Raw genomic sequence first — 21572 nt, 5'->3', positions numbered from 1 at the left:
TCTGAGCCTGAGTCTTGCAATCTACCAAATGAGAATGACACCTGCCCCACGTATTACTGAGTTCAGGCCTAGGCATGAAATACATTTGCCGAGTAGAAGACCCTTGGCGGGCATCACATCCTGACCATCACTGACGCCATCATCCCCAGCGGACCTCATCCAAGTCCTAGGAAGTCACCGATTTCAGTAAGTCCCGGGGCTGTAAGCCACAGAATCAAGTTCTCATCTATCAGGCAAAAGATGAAACGGATCAGAAAATGAGAGTGAATGATTACACATCACATTTCTCAGGCTGTTACAGCTGAAACACATGTTCTAGCCACACCAGGCCACTCTTTTTCTTCTTTTTTTGAGTGATCTCTCTACCTTAAAAGCACCCCCCCGCCCCCATCTCTGCAGGTGCACCTGAGGGCGCACCTTGAATGCCAACCCAGTAACACTTGCCTGATGTCCCAGGTCACTTCCCTCTTCTGAGCGGCCAAGGCCCTAGTCTTATAATTTGCCAAGGTGACTGTGAATTGGAGAAGGGAAAATGGGCGAACTTTAAGGGCTTACCAAAGACTGGTTCTGAAATGACACTGATTCCTGGAGACCCAAAATGTCCCTGTGGTTTGCAAGTCAGAGCAGGGGTTTCCGGAGGTCGGGTGATCAATGGCCTCTGAGCTCAGGTCCCTCACACAGTGGGCCCCGTGGGTCCCCGAGGCCAGCCTGTGGTTATTTCCCCAGTTTCAGAATGTATAATTGGAACAGACAAACGCAGCCACTAGGAGAATATCCAAATGAAACTTATAGTTTTTTGAACGGATAGAAACAAACTTTACTTAAGTTTAATAATTCCCCTTTCTGGTACAATCTGACAGTTCTATAAGATTGAGTTAAAAATTTCGCTTCCAAGAGGAGGAGAAGTGTGAGAGTGTTACCTGGAGTGGTAACGATTTGAGGTAAACTGGCCTCTGAGAGCCCACTGGGTTCCAGGCACTATTTTAAAGGCTCATTATGTGAGCTGTCTCACCTCGCTGGACACTGCTTTAGAGGTAGGCGAACTAAGAGAAAGGCTAAGCCACTTGCCCAAACCACTGCCACGTCCTTCCAACACACAATACACCAGCCGAGTCTTCCCACTAGACAACGCTATCTCCCAGGCTACAGGGGGCTAAGAGGTGCACTTTGATTAAAGAAAGGCAGGCCCACCTGCAGGATGGTTTTATTACCATCCCCATCCCCGCCCAAGTCCATTAGCCAGGACCATGAAATAAACTCTGTATTCCAAAACATATCCTGTGTCACAGTTCACGGGGAGACAGAGAAAATGGGGGAAAAAATCAAGCAGGTGTCTCACAGTAATGAGATTTTATTCCTCATGGGAATAAGAAGAGTTAAAGTCTCCCCAAAATGTGGCCTGCTCTAGCCAGAAACTTGAGGCCAGCATGCGCGGCATAAGGGTAAGTCAGCATGAGATGCAGAAAGGCAGGCAGGCACCTTCTGGAAAGGTCCAAAATACTAAGGATTTTATACGTCTACTCCCAAATCTCCTCCGTAAGTCAGGTTTTCATGTTCTAGTCAATTCCGCTGGAACATTTCCTGAGAACACAGTGCTTGTCAGACATCAGTGATGAGATGAGTTAAGAAGCGGTTGGTCTCTGCCCTTGTATTATAAAGGTTAGCAGTCGTTAAAGTAGATGACTACAGCTAGGAGAACAAGGACGAAGGCGCAGCTCTGCCGGGGGGTGGGGGGTGGGGGGGGTAGGGAAAGGCACTGAGGATGTGACAAAGGCAGGCCGAGAATCACTGCGAGCCTGGCCCTTGACTGCCTCCCAGGATGAAGACAGTGAGCACACAGCACAGCAGGGTGTGACCTTGCAGCGAGGACCCCAAGTAATCTGGGATAATAATCACAGAAGAGGTGCAGTAGGCGATGGGCACAAATGAGGCTGCAGATAAAGAAGCTGGAGTCGGGTCATGAGAAGCGGTGTCTGGCAGACAAAAAGGATTTGAACTTCAACTTTGAGAAATGGGAAGTAACTGAAAGTTCTTGATCTATTTTAGAAATACATACTGCTTATTGACTCTAAGAAGTCATCGATTTTGAGACATACCATTTAAGTAACACCTACAGGCTGCTGACACCACCGTGGTACAGGATTGACTAAGCTGCGTTCTGACTTCAGAGGTGTTAACATATGAGGATGAGACAAACAGCATGTCTGAGAATCGATGACACAAGTTCCCTCTGTAGACATGAGGAGTTGGAGACGGAAAACTGACTAGTGGCCCAGAGATTCACCAGGAGGTTTCGAAAGCCAAATAAGTGAGGGCTGGCAAGGGAGAGGCGAGAAGCGGATGGGAGAAAGAGATCTGGGAGGCTGAGAATCAACAGAACTTGGTAACTTAACACCGGTCAAGTAGGATGAGCAGGAAGAATTCAGAGAGGACTCTAGCCCGTCCTTTCTTCTTAGTCCAAACCCTGTCCACTTGGATGACCATGACATCCCCTCTCACAAGTGAGGAAATTGAGGCTCACAAGGTTTAAATAACTTGCCTGTGTCCTCACAGCTGGTCAGCGGCAGGACCCCGAGTCTCCACAACCCGTATTCCTAACTCGGAGGCTCCACTGTTGCCTCTCAATGCCAGCGGCAGAATTTAGCACCGAGAGGTCTTAGCTCCACTTTGACCCAAGCTCCCTGTGAAGTGCACTCCTGTGTGTGATATGCCCCCAGTGAGTTTAATGTTCATCAGTCCCTCATGCTGCCAGTTCAACCACGTGACATGCAGGTTTCTTTCAGTAAAAGACTAATTATGATGGTGACATAGATATGCTGAGATGATAATTCAGCAATATGTATCACAGATTTTAAAAATGCTCAATCCATTTGATATAAAAATCACACTCTAGCAATTTAGTCTCAGAGAAGAGTACTCAAAAGAAAAGAGTACCTAAAAAACAAAACAAAAACCCCCCCTATCACCAACAGCAACAAAAAAGACACACCAAGCACCAAAAACACCCAGAACTGGTATTTCATACATTTCACTTTTTCATATAGAAAAAGTGAAGAGCTGGAAACAACGTCATTGTCTAATAGTTAATAGTTGATTATAGTATTGCCACTGGTTGACTGCTTTAAAGGATCATGTTATACTTCAACAAGTTACTTAAATAAAAAAAGCCAAAAACACATCCTAAGAAAGTTTAATGTGAAGAAAAAAAAAGAAAAAGAAATTATAGTATCGAAGAAAAAGGATTAGAAAGGAATCTAGAAAAATGACATTTGAATCCGCTAACTATAGGCATCTCTGTCTTTGATTAGTTAAGAGCGGTACATGAATCCATTTTAATGAAGTGGTTCATCTGGAGATCGGCCCTGAGAAGCTGCCTAAGACAAGGTCCCATCCAGGATGTCCTCCCAAGGACAGACACACATGCAGACCGAGGTCTGGTCCCAGTCTCAATGACCTTGTGTAAAGTCACTATGAGAGGCTGGGTCCAGTGTCAACACTGCAGGGTGGAGTCACAGCACTTCCTAAGGTTAGTCAGCCATTGTGCAGTAGAGAACTGATTCCTTACGTAGCTGCCGGGCAACATACAGGGTCCTACAGAGGTCAATTATGACCCAGCAGGCCTAGCAGGAAGGACAAGGAACCAGCCAGGCCTGGGCTCATTGCCATCCTCACTCTTCCACCTACACGTCTATGTGACCCTAGGAAAACGTCTTCTGAATCTGCTTCATTTTCCATAAATTGGGAAGAGACACCTACCCCACTGGGCCGTTTGTAAGACTTAATTGTGACATAGGAAGCATCTTGCATGGCACCTGGACACCTACGCAGACAACTATTGAGTGTTAATTATGTTAATGTGTCTGGACACCACTGGTAGCCATCCGATATGGTCATAAGGCAGCATATCAAGAACATGGAAATAGGCAAGCGTGTCTGGATGTAAATCTAGAGCCTGACCCTCCACCGGTGTGGTACTGGACAAATTACTTGATCTTGATGGATCTTGATTTTCTCATGTGTAAGACCAGGTTACAAAAACACAAAGTGGAGAGGATTAAATGAGAATGAATAAGAAAACACTATGAAAGGCTAGCTATTAGTACTTGAACATTACAAGGATCTTGTTAAAATGCAGCTTCCAACAGCCAGGCAGAGCGGGGAGTAACCCACGGCAGTCCCGGCTTGTGTCTCTCTCCACATGCAACGGGCCTTGCCACACACCCAGGCCTTACTTCTTGCCAAAATAACTTCTGATTTACCCTTAGTAAGTTAGGGGAGTTCCCTCCCCTAACTTAATCCACATTCCTGGCAGCTGTTCCCCCTACAGCACCTCACAGGCTGCAGTGAAGTAACATCTGTCGTGCTGTAGCCATCTTCTCCATTAGATTGGGTGCACACAGTGGAATGAAACCACGTTTCTGGGCTCCCCACAGTGCACCTCTCACAAAACAGGCACTCAGTAATTGGATGGAATAAATCAAGATGAAAATTGTGAGCTGGAGAGGCTTAAAAGAGAGAAATAGGGAAAGTTCTAGTATAGGGCATGCAGAATATGTCAAGACGAGGTAAGCATTCAGAATTTGAGAGTCACTAAAGCAGGACTCCGGGTCCTAAGAATGTCAAAGGCCAAACTGGAGTTGAAAACTAGCTGACATTAGGACGCTAAGCTTTCCTTGAGAGTTTACACACTATAAAAAGCCGTACCCAATGCAACCCCAATTAAGCAAAGCTCTCAATTAAGTAAGGGTTGCTTCTCTCTCCTGGGGCTGGTATCTAAAATCCCCAGTGCACACAGAAGGGAGGCAGTCAGTGGGTAGCAGGAGACAAGTCTGCGAGGTTGTCCCAAGACATTCAAGAGAAGACCAGAAAGGAGGTGAAGGGTCCCTGGCAGCTGAGACATAACGGGCAGGCACCAAGAGAAATCGGCAGTGCCACAAACACCTATTATACGTTAAAAATAAAGAGTAGCCACGTTAGTTTCTGTGTAAAATGATTATGCCCATTTAACAACCCAGAAAAACAGAGCCACTCAGAACTTAAGCCACCTGTGCTAAGAGCGCAGCACATACACAGGAGCTCGGACTCCATGGACGATGCCTGGGTTTGGATCCTGACTTGGTCATCTGCTTAGCTGTTTTACACCGGGCAATTTCATTAACCTCAGAGCCTCAGTTGTCTTACCTGTAAGATAGGGATAATCACAGTGCCGACTTCCAAAGGGGATTCTGAGGACTGCATCAGCTAGTAGGTATAAAGCCTTTAGAACAGACCTGGCACATTGCAATCGGTTAGTTTCCAGCTCTTAGTAACAGGATGAAACTGAGACTAAGACCTCCTGACTCCAAGTCAATACCAGTGTTCCACTGTATCCTATTCATTTCCAGGGCCTCCAATGCCTCCTTTTACCTGTCACTGTCACAGTAGCCAATGATCACCATTCAGCTCTATGCTTTTACCAGGGGGATCTCTAAACTGTGAGGCCTCAAGCTACAGCAGAGAAGGAAGGGTTGTTTTCTAGAGGCCTGGGCAGGGGTGGCCCGGAGCTGAGCCTAAGGTTTCCCCAGGTACTCAACAGGCTGGGGGCAGTTCGCAGGCCAACAACCAGTCCACTGCTAAGAGCCTGGTCTCCTTCCCCGTAGTACCTCCCCTCAGCTTACTAGAGTCTACTCCCTTCCCTGCTTCCTCATGCCTCTTACACTCCCAGAGGGAACCTCTCCCATTTTCTAGGATACCCACTACTCACTTGTGACCTTGCTCTGTGGTCGCTTGGGGATGTGTCTTCCGTATGCCTCATGGAGGAAACTGTGTAGCCTCTTCTATTACAGTGCTGGCTCAGTCAGCACTGCGCATCAGTGCAGACAAAACTACCCACCAAGGGCTTCAGATTCCCGTGCACGGCAAGCCACCTACAGGTATCTTGAGGACAGCAAGCATCACATAATTGGTAACGCAGAGCTCGTGCTTATCCCAAGTTGGGATAAGTAGCTCCCAGCTTTTCCAAATTTCTAATTACTCGGTTTCACGAGCCTTGAGAGTTTGTCCTTTTTTTCCCTTTTCTTTTTTTGTCCTCAGCATTGGTGTATGTTTAGAGAGAACACCAGAACTTCTGAGTTTAACAATGAGCTCAGGCTTGCCTGCTGTCTTCTAAGTGGCAGTAATCTTGAACTTATTAATAGTTTTAGGTGCATTCAGGACAGGGTCGTTTAGCAATGGAAACAAGGAGGGAAGGAGGGAAGAGCAAACTGTTGATGACTTAACTCCTTTTTGTGAAAAGTATTTAAAAGTTAAACAGACACCAGACCATCAACCAAATAATTTATAGGATTGCTGATCTGGTTTTAAAAAGTCCGGGAGGCTGGTTTGAATGCTGCCACTAACTCCTTTGGGGCAAGTCCTGTCTGTCCCTTTTCTGGGCTTCAGTTTCCTTCCCAGCGAAACAGAAGGCCAGATCGGACATCTAAGACCGCTATAGACACTCTGAAGCTTCTGTTCTCTACATAATGCTCTGAGTAGGACTTGTTTTGTCTGTGTCCAGAAAGAAAGGACAGAGACAGAAGTCTATTAAACGAGGTTAGAGAAGATCAAGAACTGCATTAAGAAGTTTCCCTTTTCTTTTGGATGTTTAATTACTCATACATCAAATAATTTGTTAAGACTATAAAAACGCCTTTGAATATTCACTAGAGTTGATACTGATAGGGGAAAAAAACCCAAACTGTCCTCTACTTGGCCCAATTGCGAAACAAATTATTCCGCCTTCTCTCCTCTACCTATCCACAAGGTCCTAGGCTCCCTTCTTTCAAGCCCACCTTCTCTGCCAACTTCTGGCTAATTTCTGATTTTCACTCTTGTTAATTCTGTACAACACTCTATACAAAGCCCTTGTTAATGAGCCAACTGGCCTTTTCCTCCTGTGACTTTGATTAGCATTTACATTTTCTACAGGTCCTCAAACTTTTCAAATTAAGTTCCTTTGAGGCAAAGAGCGTTTCTTCCCCCTGCAAATAACTCTACAAGGATTCAGTGCAAGTGTAGGCCATACCTCGGTTTATGACACTTCACAGGTGTTTCAGGTTTTTTTGTTTTTTACCAACTGAGAGCAAGACCCTCCACCAGCAAAAAGATTACGCCTGGCTTTATTATGGTGGTCTGGAACGAAACCCGCAGCATCTCCGGGGTCTGCCTTTATGCACATAGATTTGGTTCCATTGAGACTTGCAGGCAAATTAACACTTTCTGGTCTGTTTCAAAATTATTCTAAATTGCAGAAGACAGGGGGAAAGGTGACTGCAAAGGATTTTCTATTTCATCATAGAGCTGCACCAGATTATCTCTAAGATTCCTTCCAGCTCTAACATTTCTGAATATCACAGTATGTTGTAAATCCAGGTGCCCCAGGGCAGAGTAAGACTGCTCAACAGCCAGGAAAATGGAGTAATTTGGGTCTTTGTTCTCCACTTTACCAGCAAAACCCCCCAAATGCCTATTTACTGCTTCCTGAATCAACACTTGTAAATTTCAATGTAAGTTTCATAAGCCAAGGAAATGGTTTTATTCTTACTGCTCTATCTCTGAGCCCAGAATATTACCTGACCCATAACAGAGGCTCAGATATTGAAGACTCCAAACTACTGAAAAAGACATATGAAGTATGCAGCCTAAAGCAAAATATTTCATTTCTCTAGGACTGTTTCAGTTCACAAAGGGAGAAAGAATACCAGTGTTTCTGTCAATCTGGTATCCCTGACAACACAGGAAACGTATTTTATGGTCCAACAAGTTTGGGAAACTTGAACAAGAACATCGTGCATCTACAAGCAGATGATGGTAGGGATTCAAAATATAGCCTGAACTTATTGAGACACTGAATTCCTACTTATCTGGAGCACTTACTGTCACTCCCAGGCTGCACAGCAACCCTATGACACACGTACCCTTATCTTAGGGAGAAAGGAATGGTCGCCACAGGTTTGAAACAACTTGTCCCATGTCTTATACAGTCAGTTCAGACAAGCCATGACTGAAAGTGAGTCTAACCCCAAAGCCCATGATTTAACCATGATGCTATGCTGCCACTATTTACTGTGGAGTAGTGACAAATTCTACAGGTGAGGGAAGCTTGAACAGTACAGTTGACCCTTGAACAATGGCTTGAACTGCTCGGGTCCACTTATACACTGATTGTTTTCAATAAATAACTGTAAATGTATTTTTTTCTTCCTTATGATTTTTTTAAATAACGTTTTCTTTTCTCTAGCTTACTTTATTGCAAGAATACAGTACGTAATACAAATAATACACAAAATATGTGTTAATTGGCTGTTTATGTTACCATAAGGCTTCTGGTCAACAGTAGGCCACTAGTAGTTAAGTTTTGGGGGAGTCTAAAGTTATACACAAATTTTCAATGGGGCAGGAGCACTGGCGCCCCAACCCATGCATTGTTCAAAGGTGAACTGTATTTATGCAGTGAGAGGAAGCAAAGACTTCCAAACCCAGGCTAAAGTTTCAAGCCTGGTATCAATGAACTGAAGGGTAGAAGGAGATTGTTTGGCAAATTCCCATATCCCAAGGCAGTCGTGCAATACTGAAGTCTAGACCATTCATCAACCATAGTGGAGAAGACAGTCTGGAAATGAAATGAAGACCCTGTAAATTACAGGTGAGCTAAAAGAATCTACTCGAAAGCCTAATCTTTAGTTTCTCCATTTATAGAAAAGTGAGGATTTACTTTTAGAATTATCTCAAGTCACTTCTGTATTACATCTAGGACAGAGTTGGGCCTCAGTTTCTCAGATCCTTCTAGCCCAGTGGCCCTCTCCTCTCTGAACAAATCCATGGCTATGTGTAGTATGAACAAGATACGTGAGAACTGAACACTCAGGAGGAACACACTTTCTAACTGCAGTGAAAAAACGGGAAACTAGGATTAACCCTCCCAAGTACAAAGCCCCCTTGCCTCACTGCGTCCAGTCTTCCTATAAATAAAACCACTTCCAAGCCAGCCTCAGAGAGTTGAGGAAAAGATTAAGAATGCCAAAAAGGATAAGAAAGATGTTAGATGTAGTTATGTGACAGGGTTATTATTCTGCAGGCCCCCAGGGACTTAGCCAGAAAACGACAGTTTGCTTAACTGCCCTGGGATGAAGGGCTGGGGTCTCAGAGGAAAAGAAAAACTAAGAAGTGTAAGTTTGGGGGGGTGGAGCTGGGTGGGTGTTGGGATATTTGGAACCAGACAGGGAGGGGGTGTGGGTGGGTCAAGTCTTTTCTTTTTGTTTGCTTTGGGAGGGAAAGAAGAGAGAGTGAGGGGGCTTGAAGTTCTTCCATCAATTCTGAACCCAACCCCCTTCACTCCCAAACCGATTAAAAGTACTAGACATTTCGTAACAATGGCTCACACGTATTGTGCACTTATTAAGACAATGATTAGCACTTCATGAGCGCTTGTTATGAAAATACCAGCTAATCTGTGTGTCAGGAACTGATCCCGGGTCCTGAGCTGAGAGGCGGACCCGAATGCCTGGGCCCTGGAAAGGAGGGTGTGTCTGGGCCCAGGGTGACAGGACCAGGGCCTAAGGTTCCCGAGGTCAGTTTGGGCCGAGCCGTCCACCGCAGTGGGTCCAGGCCCTGCCGCAGGGGCCATGGTCCGCTGTGCTCCTACCTTTGAGCGAGGTCTCCACCAGGCGCAGGTAAAGCTGCGAGCTCTTGTTACCGTGGCTCATGCGCTGGGCTAGCCCGTTGCGCTGCAGGACGCACTCCTCAAACTGCACTACGTTCTGGTGGCGCCGCTTGAGGCTGGTCAGGGCCCAGAATTCGGCCAGCGCCAGCTCCACGTTTTCCGGGGCGTCGCAGCGGATCTTTTTGACCGCCACCCTGGCCCCGCTGCGCCCGGCCACTGCCTCGTAAACCACGCCGTAGCTGCCGCGCCCGATCTCCGCCAACAGGCTGTAGCGCGGCCGCGCCAGGTAGGCCTCGCCCGGGGCCTCGGCCGCCACCGGATCCATGGCCTGGGCCGCTGCCGCCGGCCTCAGCTTCGCGCTGGGCGCCCGCGGCACTGGGCTTCGCCTTTTCCGCTCGGGGCTTTGTGTACCTCTGCGGGCGCCGTCCTCCTTCCCCGTTTCCATGGCTGCGGGCGGTGGGGGGAGCAGCAACGGCGCTGCCCGGCGCCCCCCTGCCTCATCCCTCCGTCCGGCCCCAGGACGCGGAGGAGCGGGAGCTTGGATTGTGACCTGCGGGTTAAAGAATCGGTTAAACGACCAGGCCGAGGCGGGGAGGCAAGGAGCGCAGGCCGCAAAGCGCCCCACCTCCTCCTCCTCCAGCCGCCACGGCCCCTTTAAGACAGAAGCCACCGCTGCTCGGAGAACTAGGGAGAGGAGGGGAAAGCGGGAAAGACGAAACCACAGGCAGTGGCTCAGAGGGGAAACGGGAAAGCAAAGCAAAAAAAACCCCACCTTCTCAGTTAATTTATCGTGTAGGAATAGGAAAAACAAGGACCAGCAGTCTTCATAATTTATTAAAATCGCCGTAAGAAGCAATTCGGACTGTGGAAATCTTTTTTCCTGCCTGCCCCCTTGAGGGATTCCCCCTCCCCGCGTCCCGCCGTGTGTTCTCCAGGGTGTAAACAGTCCATTGAATTAAGCCCGAGCGGAGCCTAGCGGACTGACCCAAGTGCTAGAGGGCGGCGGGTGGAGGGGGTAGGCTTAAAAGTTCGGCGTCCCCGAGCGCGCCAAATCCAGGAAACAGCAGCCCTCCCCAAGCTCCCGAGGCGGTGGGGGTAGCTCTAGTTTCAGCGCTTACTTTTATTCTGCCGACTGCGCCCTTACCTGGCGGGCGCCCTTCCACTTCCGGGCGGCTCGTTTCCCCCCCGGAGCCTTAGGCTGGGGATGGTCGGCTCCCGGCCAGGGCCTCCTTCGGTATTGAGCAGCGCCAGAGGCAGTGGCCTGCGACGGGCGTGCGCCGGCGTCTGCTGCTGCGGCCGTAGTAGCAGCGCAGCGCGCGGGGGCGAACCCGGAGTCCAGGCTCCCGCGGCTCTCCACGTGTTCGCGCCAGCTGATCCTTTTACATAACCTCTTTATATAAGCCGCACCTCCCGCGGGCACTCGGGCCAGCGGGGGCTCCTGGTGGCCCATTCCTTCGGAGGCCGGTCGAGTACCTAGCTGCCCCCGTCCTGCCACAGCCGACAGAGCAGCCGCAGCTGGGGCCCAATCACAATTGAGAACACCCAACCTACAAAAAGTAGGCGCCAAATTCCCGCGATCCGCTGCGGCCTCCGGGTCTCCGCAGCTGCCTGCACGCCCCAATCTCCTAGCTCCTTGCCAATGCTGCGTGAGGAGGAACTGCACGCAGTGGGCGCCTAATAAATACTGATTGGTTGATTGGATTGGTCGGTTTGATTGATTCATAGCTGGTTCCTGGGAACCGCCCGGACTGGGTTGCAATCCCAGCCTGCCTCCAATTAGCCCCTTGATCTTGGGTAAATCGTTGCTCCCATCAGAGCCTCATTTTCCTCTTCTGCAAAGGAGTAGATTGAGCTTTACCTCCTAGGGTTGCATGGGTTTTTGAATATTTTATTCACTGCCTTGTACCCCAATGCCTTGAAGATGCCCAATATTTGTTGACTGAATCTACAGATACTTAATTGAATTCTTAAAATGTGCTAGTCACCCTTCTAAGTCGCCGGGGAAAAAAGAATGCACAAGACAGTCTCTACCTTAGTTGAGTTTCTGTGCCATTAGAAAGGACAAATCCTCTCGTCACCTTGAGCAAGTTAACTTTCTTGCGTCTTTATCCCTCATCTGTAAATTGGGAAGAACAGTAGTTGGAGGACTCACTGAGTTTATACAATTAAAGCACTTAGAACAAGACAGGGCCTTGCACACAATAAATGTTAGGTATTATTATTAAATAAATACACAGCATAACTTGACAATAAGTGTGATGAAAAAGAATGAGCTAAAGAGTTCCTGAAGGTTGGGGACAGGCCACTTCTCATAGTGTGGTCATTGAAAAATTAACTTTTTTTTAATATGTAAAATTTCAAATTTTCATATAAATTGCAAGAATAGTAAACAATTTCATACACTTTTCAACCAGAATAACAAATTATATTTTCCTATATTTTCATTATCATATTCTTTCTTGTGTGTATGTGTGTCTGTGTGTACAAAACACGTATTTTGTTTTTTCCTAAATCATTTTAGTGTTTCAGACATTTTGTCCCTTTATCACCATATACTTCTGTGTTTATTTCCTAAGAACAAGGACATTCTCATGCATAATCTCAGTACAAGTATCAAAATCAGGAATTTTCACAATGATATAATTCTTTTATTTAATACACCTTCCATATTTAAATTTGTTAATTGTCCCAATAATGTCCTTTATAGCTATTTCCAAGGATCCCATCAAGATCACTTGATGCATTTAGTTGTTTCCTTAGTTTCCTTTGATCTAATCTGGAAAGGCAGTTAGTTACTCAGCCTTTCTTTGTTTTTCATGACCTTGACATTTTTGAATAGTACTGGTGAGGTATTTTGTAGATGTCCCTAAAGTTGGATTTGTCTGATATTTTTTCATGATTAGATTTAGACTATGCATTTTTGGTAAAAATACCAAAATACAGAAAGAAAATTGTGTCCTTAGTGTATCGCGTTGGGAGGCACAATGACATTGGTTTGTGTCAATATTGGTGATCTTAACTTTTGATAATTTAATTAAGGTGGTGTCTGCCAGAAAAGTTAACTGTTTTTCCCTTTGTAACTATTGAGTGTCTCATGGAAAGATTTTTTTGAGACTATCCTGTTCTTTACCAGATTCTCACCCACTGGTTTTAGCATTCATTGATGATTGTTGCCTGAATCAATTATTATTATAATGGTTGCAAAATGGTGATTGAAAGGTCTCTGTATTAGTCTGCTGGGGTTGCCATAACAAAACACGGACTGAGTAGCTTAACAGAAATTTATTTTCTCACATTTCTGGGGGCTAGAAGTCCAGTATCAAAGTGTTGGTAAGTTTGTTTTCTCCTGAAACCTCTCTCCTTGGCTTACAGATGCCCTGCCTTCTGGCTGTGTCCTCACAAGACCTTTCCTTGGTTTGGGTGTTTTCCTCTTGTAAGGACAAAAGTCATATTGGATTAGGGCCCCACCCTAATGGGTTCATTTTAACTTAATTAATTAATTAAAATTTATATCGGGAACAGTGTGTTTTTCCAGGACCCATCAGATCCAAGTCAAGTCATTTTTTTTCAGTCTAGTTGTGGAGGACACAGCTCAGCTCCAAGTCCAGTCATTGTTTTCTATCTAGTTGTGAAGGGCCCAGCTCACTGGCCCATGTGGGAATCAAAGGGCAACCTGGGTGTTATGAGCACTGCGCTCTAACCAACTGACCCAACCAGCTGCCCCATAATCTCTTTAAAGACCTTATCTCCAAATGTTACATTCTAAGGGACTGGGGCTTATGAATTCAATATGCGAATTTAAGCGAGGGTGGTTTTTTTGGGGGGAAACACAGTTCAGTCTATAACAGCCTCTTTGGAATATAACGCTGTACTGAGACCTGAAGTCAGCCATGGTAAAACTAGTGGAAAGGCATTTCAGGAAAAAAGAATAAGTACAGAAGCCGTGAAACAGGAGCAAGATTGATGTTAAACTTCAGCCAATTGGTGAGAGTGAAAAATGGTACAACCATTTTGGGGAAAAAAGTTTGGCAGTTTTTTTTATTTATTTTTTTATTGGGGAATATTGGGGAACAGTGTGTTTTTCCAGGGCCCATCAGCGCCAAGTCAGGCTGTCCTTCAATCTAGTTGTGGAGGGTGCAGCTCAGCTCCAAGTCCAGTCGCTGTTTTCCAACTTAGTTGCAGGGGGCGCAGCCCACCATCCCATGTAGGAATTGAACCAGCAACCTTGTTGTTGAGAGCTTGCACTCTGATCAACTGAGCCATCTGGCCACCCCTCTGGAAGCTCAGCGGTAGGTTGTTGTCTTCAATCTAGTTGCAGAGAGCACAGCTCACTGGCCCATGTGGGAATCAAACCGGCAACCCTGTTGTTCAGAGCTCGTGCTCTAACCAACTGAGCTACCCGGCCACCCCTGGCAATTTTTTATAAAAGTTAAATATACATCTACCCTATAGCCCAGCAATTCCATGCCTTGATATTAACCCAAGAGAAATGAAAACTTATGTTCAAAAATACACTTGCATAAGAATGTTTATAGTGGCTTTTCCATAAGAGTCCCAAACAGGAAACACTCTACAGTTTATCCATAAATGAATGGATAACCAGATTGTGGTATTCCTATGTCATGAAATGCTGCTCAGGGGGAAAAAAGGAAATGAAGTATTGATACAACATGGTTGAATCAAAATAATTATGCTGAGTGAAAGAAACCAGGCACAAAAGTGTACATATTGGATGATTCTATAAACAATTCTTGAAAATGCCAAGTAGTTTATATTTACAGAAAGCACATCAGTAGTTGGGGTGGGGAAGGAGGGACGGAGTACAAAGATACAGGAAGAAACTCTTCAGGGTGATGGATATGTTTATTATCTTGAATCTGTCTTGTGTTGATGGTTTCAAGGGGATAGGATATGTTAAAAACACTTCAGATTTTATACTTTAAACAGGTACAGTGTATATACACTAATTTCACAGATTTCTCCCAATAAAGCTGTAAAAAAACGGGGAGAAAAGATTATCTACTACATGATTCTGTTAATATAAAGTCAAACAACACTGATCCACGGTAGCAGAAATTATACAAGTGGTTATCTTTGGGGTAAGAATTGACTACTGAAGGACACAAAGGAATTTTCTGGGTGATGGAATTTTATTGCATGTACGTTACACTGCAATAAAGCTGATTTAAAAGGTGAAAAAACAAAACCCTGCCACCAGGGACCCCTGTATCTTTACTTAGAGCTTCAAAGGACTGACGGCAGAATCGTGCTCAGGCAGGGCTGAGCAATCACTTGTCCCAAAGTTTGAGTGAGGCCAATGGAGTCTCTCTTTCAGTGAGTTTCCCAACCAGGATTTTGAGATTGGATCTGAAATTCTAAAAGAACCACAAGGAGCGTAAATCCTTTTGTATGTTGTGAGAAGGACCAGGATACTTGCAAAATTGTTGATTGCTTGGTTAATTTTTTTTTCTTATTTTAGTTTTTCTTAAGCGACAGCAGGAACCTATTCTTATTATGACTAATAGCCAACTTTTATGAAATTTTTTATCTGGCAGGCACAGGAATTAACAAATAATTCTCATGTAAATCCTGTGAGGTAGTTACTATCTTTAGCCCCATGTTATAGATGAAGAGACAGAGCGGAGGTTGCATAGCTGGGATTTGAACTGAGACCCCAGGCTTTTCACACCACCTTACACTGCTCAGCCCTCTCCAAGACAAGCATTTTTGTAAATATTTACAGCAAACATGCCTACTTCCATATCCCTGGAGCCTCAGACAGGGTGAAACACATGGCTGAAGTGCAATATTTAGTGACAGAAGAAATGGGGGGAAAAGGGAAAAGCAGCAGTAAGATTTTAGGCCCTTCCAGGAGGCCCCTGCTTCTGAGGGTTTGACATAGAAAATAAGACATAATGGAATTATATGATACCAAATAACGTTAGTCCTACAAAGGACAATAAACCAGCTACAGGGATAGCAAGGGAGGGAGTAGGTGCTCGTTTAGAATGGATGGTTTGGGAAAACCTCTCTAAGGAGGTGACCTTTGAGCAGAGGCTTGACTGAAGTAAAAGAATCAGCCAAATGCAGTGCAGGTCTACTGGAAGAGCGTTCCGTGTCAGAGGGAAGAGCAAGCACAGAGGTCCTGAGATGGGAGCGTGCAAGGGGGCCAGCGTGGCTGGAGCGAAGGAAATGGGGAAGAGCTGTAGGAAATGAAGAGAGAGATGTGTGTGTGTGTGTGTGTGTGTGTGTGTGTGTGTGTGTGAGGGTGGGGTGGGTGGTGGGTGGGGGCAGGCTGTCATGCGTCAGGGACTTGTGGGCCATGGTGAGGACCCTGGATTTATTAAGCACTTGCAATATTTCAAATGCCATGTAGCTAGAGAGCTGACACTCAGGTAGGATGTTATCCTAAGATCTGTCACAGACTGAGACGACTGAAGGGTGGTGCTCCCTTCCCATCCCTCGTACTCCAGGGGGTGAGAACCAGCCTTAGAAGTGCTTCTATGGGACAACAGGGGGCTCTGGCCTGGAAGAGAAAGGTTGGGTGGAGTGGAGGACTTTGGAAAGATGGGAGCTGGGAGAGGGGGCTGAGACTGCTCTAGTGGGCCGAGTGAAAGGTCAGTGGGGAATGAGGAGGGAGGGTTGGGGGCTGGAGGTCGTATGGAGCTATGGAAAAGAATCATGGGAAATGACAGTTGTAGCAGGGGGAGGTGAGGGTGGGAGAGGGTTAAGGGAAGAGAAGGTGACCCCGGGGTATAGGAGGGGGACTTCAGAAGGCCATGAGGGTGCTGAAGGACAGAGGCTTGAGTTGAGGACTTCAAGGACCGTCTCCAAGACAGACTGGAGCTTGTCATGCTAACACCATCCAACTCACAAACACCTATGTGGGAGAGATGGTTTGTTCCCATTTCATGGATGGTACGATTGAGCCTTGGGAACTGTTACATCACAGACAAGTGGTATATTGGGATTTGATCCCTGGCAGCCTTAGGTTTTGGTATCCAAGATCTTAACCGTTATACGGATGTTCTCAAGCTGGAGTGCAGATCAGCATTACTGCAGGGCTGGTTAAAGCCCAGGTTGCTGAGCCCCACTCCCAGAGTGGAGAATCAGTATGTCTTGGGTAGGATAATTTGCATTTCTAACAAGGCCCCAGGAGGTGCTGCTGTTGATGTTGTTGGCATGAGGACCACACTTGGAGAACATGACATTTCCTGGAGACTGGGCACAAAGCTGAGGTCATTGTAGAGGACTGGAGTTTTGGCAAAGAATTTGGGAATGAATTGGAGCTACTATGTAGAAAACTAAGCAAATAAGACACGAGATAATTATTAAAGGCGAGAAAACAAAAACAATTTATAAGAAAAATATTGTAATCATCATAAACTCAACGCTCAGCTGGAAATAACATTACATTGTCATTATAATCGAAAAACAACCAAAAACTGTGATATAATTGTTTGGGGAAAATTGGAGAGGGTGTGTGTGTGTGTGTGTGTGTGTGTGTGTGTGTGTGCGTGTGTACAGAAGAAAGAGAGGAAAACTAAATTATTATCTTCCATAGCTGTAAATTAATAGCAAAGGTCTAAAATTAGATTATCTTGAGGTGACACCATGATCAGGATTGAAGAGGTAACCACAGAATTATTTATTGCTTCATGGGATGGGAATTGAGAGTGGGACGGGGGAGTTTTGTTATAAACCTGGTAGTAGTATCTAACTTGAAGTGGTAAGTAAGTCGTAAGCATTATGTGTATTTATGACTTGGATTAAAATGAAAATTAGAACTACAGGTGGGCGTGGCTTTAGCCACCACTGAAGCAGCCTGTCAGCTTGGTGGCACTGCTCAGCTTCTGGCCATGATGTTCACCTGTAGTCCTTACATTACCTAAAAGCATCTGAAGGGTTACAAGTAATAAGTACCTAAATCACACCCTAGGGACACTGCACTAGAGACATTGCACTCGGTAAGACTCAACAGGGAGGGCCTCTTGTCTATTAAACAAAGATGGAAGCAAATGCTACCACCCTGTTTCAGATTTCAAGAGGTTCTTCCTATCAGCCACTGAAAAGGCTCAGAAATTCCAACATTTCTTCCTCTCTCTTCTGGGAATTGCATAAAAATTCTTTATCAGGTTATACTTGCTGCAGAAAATTGGTTGCTAAGTTCTTAGCAGTTGCTTATGATTTTTAGAAAGATAAAGGAATATAATACAGAACTAGCAGGGCAAAGTCTTCAATTCTGTAACTACTGGGACACTCAAAATAAATAGTTGGGGAATCTGGTTGAAATGTACACAACCATAAGGCAAAAAAGAACACTCGATCAGAGTGTACAGCAGTAACATCCTTTTAGGAAGGCAATTTGATCATTCATTGCTTATTCATATGTTTTAAAATTAATACACTTTGATCCAGCAATTCTAGTTCTAGGATTTACCCTATAGAAATACTTACCCAAGAGTGGAACAATATGTGTGCAACAAGAATTTTGGTGGTCGTTTGTAATAGTGAAATTTTAGAAATACTCAAGGGCCTTGCCAGAGGATTAGTCACAGCCCACCACACGTTTGAATATAATGCCGCCATCAAAAAGAAGGAATTACTCTGTAATCACTACCACAGGACAAATGTTCACTATGTATTCTTACATAAAAACGCAAATGTAAACTAGGATCTATAGATTGACCTCATATGTTGTTTAAATATGTATACCTAATTGTTAACCTTCATTGAGTTCTGTCTCTGTGTTCAGAACTGTCCTACATCCTCTATATGGACTAACTTATGATCCAAATAAGCCTATAAGGTAGATTTTATTATTATCTCCATTTTCTATAGAAAGTGGAGCTGGGTTTCCAGTTCAGGCATCTCTGACTCCAAAGCTTGTGGCCTTAAACCCTCACATGATACAGCCTCTGTACTTCTGTGTTTGTTTATGCACACATAAAGCGAACATTTGGATAAATGCCGTGCGAGATGCCAAGAAGAATTCTCTCTAGGTGATGCTTTCATTTTCAACATTTTTGTATGATTTGAACTTTGAACTTTTTATGTATTTTTGGTACTTATTTTAAGTACTTTTTGGTAGATATGAAAAAACAATAAAATTCATTTAAGAAAATAATGTGCAATAATGTAGATTACATCCCATCGCTCATTTACTCCATAAGTATTGATTAAGCTCCTACTGTTTACCAGCTTGGGGACAGAGATGACTAAAACCCAGTTCCTGTCATGGAGGAACTCAGGGTCTACTGAGGACACAAAGAAGAAATATCCAATCCACTGTCTTTTCCGGCTCTGTTGCACTGTGATTTTACTTTAGATTTTGGTTGGCCCATGAGAAATGAGGCTGCGCCATAGATATCAACACTCAAAGTGTTGCCTCTTTCAATGAATGGAAACCAGGTGCTGTGCTGGGCCCTTAACACTATACACTGCCTTTCTTTGTCTATAAAACTTATTATTGGTTCAACCAACCAAAAATTTATTTACTGGGCATTAGGTCCTATGTGTGAGTTGGGGATCCCAGAATAACGAAGACAAGTTCCCTACTGGCAAAATCTGATATTGTGAGGAAAATTGCCATGTTTATAAGTAGTTGTAGTTGCTTATTGATGAAAATAATGATAATAACTAACATTTAAGAAGTACTTACCAGGCACTGGTTCATACACGTCTCACATATACTAATATATTGAATTCTTACCTTGTGATATACTGTTTTTATCTCTATTTTACATATGAGGAAACAGGCGCAGAGAGGTTAGGAAACTTGTCCAAGATCACACAGCTGGAAAGTGGAACATGGGGAATTCCAACCCAAATTCAGTGCTTAGAAGAGCACAACCAAAGAGCCCAGCTTGTGGTAAAATGATCATGATAAAAACAGTCTTAACAACTGTAACAATGCCTGTTGCCAATCACACAAAGCTTTGTGAGTTTTCAGTGCTTGCTGCACAGACTTGTCTCAATATTAGGTGTTCCCAAATATAAAGTGACCTTCCCTTTTTTCACAATGAGAAGATTGCAAACAAGAAAATATTTGGAGGGGCCAAATATTTAACTTCTTAAGGCTATAGATGAAATAAATGTCTATGTAGAATATTTATTATTTTACATATGCACATACTTTCGGGATTAGTAATACATTATTAAAATAATATATATTTTAAATATATATATATATTAATAAATAATATACTACTTTAGAAATATTGGGGTTTCTTTTTCATGCTCATATTTTACAAAACAATTTTATTTCATCTCTTCCTGTGCACCTTTGACCTCGGTATTTTTATTATCACTGGGGATGTTTTCTGAATCACCCACTCACTTTCTAGATCACATAAATTTTATTGCTATCTATCTTGTTTGTGATCCATCATTTTTTGAGCTGCTGCCACTGAAATATTTTATCCTCAGAGTCCCAGTTCACTCAATTGTAGGGCAGTATTGTTTTCCCACTTGTCCTATTGATTTATATTTGTGATCACAACATCCTAACATTTTAATGTATTGCTGTTAAAAGTCCTCCTTTGATTTCCAGCCAAGATGGCGGAGTAGTTAAACACTGTGCTTACCTCCTCTCATGACCACATCAAAACTACGACTAAACTACACAACCATCATTGAGAATCACCTGAAGTCTAGAAGAGCCAAAGCCCTACAACTGAGGACATACAGAAGCAGCCACCTTGAAACTGGTAAGAGGGGCAGAGACATGGAACTGGCTGGTCCCACACTCGTGTGTGAGCATTAAAAATTGGGAAAGATATCTCAGCTGTGCAGCACCCCCCCCCTGCCCCTCCAGGAGCAAGGGGTCACAGCCCCACACCAGGCTCCCCAGGATCCCCAGCCCAGGATTCCAGTGTCAGGGAGAGATGTCTCCCTAACTTCTGGCTATGTGAACAAGTGGAGATTGTGGCTAAATGAGACAAGAGAGGCTGCGGTTTCACGCATTCTTCTTAAAGGACTTGCACACAGACTTACTCACTAATGGATTCACTCACTCTGAGCTCCAACGCTGGGGCAGCAGATCAAAAGGCACCTGGGACATATGGGGAGGAACAGGATTGTCTGGCTTCAGGGCAAGGGCTGTAGGGGCAGCTTTGTCCCTGATGGAGTAGCTGGCGGAAGCCATTGTTTCTTTGTTGAGCCCTCCCTCCTCCCAGCGTGTGGACACAGGTGGCCGCCATATCTGAGTCTCCATCAACCTGGTTGACACCATTTGCCCTGTCCTGGTGATTCCCTGAGACCCTGCCCCACCCAACTTGTGGACCCCCCCAAGCCACTTCCAGTGCATTTTCCATACAAACATCTTATCTTGGCTTATGCTGTAGACTTTCCTAAAGTGTGCCAAAGGTTCTCAAAACCTAAACAAACAGCATCTGGCTTTGACGTATCCTGTACCTCTGGCTGAGCAGCCCTAAGCCCAGTACTAGTGATAGCTGATCTCGGTTCGCAGCTTGGTCTCTTGAGGCATTTCCAAGACCACCATGGGTGGCAGTCATTTGAAGATTGCTTTGTGGCTCATGTCAGGTGTCCCTGGGCAAGGCACAGTATGCAGCTGAACTTGTCCTGCAGTGCGACCCCTTCCAGGAGGCACCAGGGCCAGCACACCTGGTGGCCAGCTTTGAACTGAGTTGGAGCATCACCTGGTTGCCTCCAAGGATGACACACCCAAAGGACGAATGGGCAGGAACCAGATCCCTGCTAAAATGAATCCTGCTCCATAGAGCCAGCCCTTTCACAACAGCTCCTCCACTGTAGTCAAGGCCAGTCCTCAAGACCAATCAGCCTAAGGGTCAATCCCTGCAACTGACATGCAAACAGCAATGACGCTCAATTATAATTTGAGGGTACACACAACCCACAAAAGGGACACACC

The 21572-nt window shown here is 44.9% G+C and overlaps 1 protein-coding gene across 1 annotated transcript in view; it reads right to left on the bottom strand.

Moving 5' to 3' along the window:
- The window catches only part of STK35 (serine/threonine kinase 35), a 42672-nt gene extending 31360 nt beyond the window's left edge, over window positions 1–11312 (bottom strand). Inside the window, exons 1-2 of the mRNA XM_019733781.3 lie at window positions 10824–11312; window positions 9662–10229 (exon numbers count right to left, since the gene is read on the bottom strand). Coding sequence (XP_019589340.2) covers window positions 9662–10229; window positions 10824–11129 — 874 coding nt within the window. The 5' untranslated portion in view covers window positions 11130–11312. The remainder of the gene's footprint in view (window positions 1–9661; window positions 10230–10823) is intronic.
- Window positions 11313–21572: the final 10260 nt, after the last annotated feature.

The sequence above is a fragment of the Rhinolophus sinicus genome, chromosome 13 (assembly GCF_057876585.1).
Source record: "Rhinolophus sinicus isolate RSI-liver-muscle chromosome 13, RSI-T2T, whole genome shotgun sequence".
Classification (NCBI taxonomy): Eukaryota; Metazoa; Chordata; class Mammalia; order Chiroptera; family Rhinolophidae; genus Rhinolophus; species Rhinolophus sinicus.
Note: the sequence above shows the minus strand (reverse complement) of the source record. Positions and strands in the feature narration are given on the sequence as shown.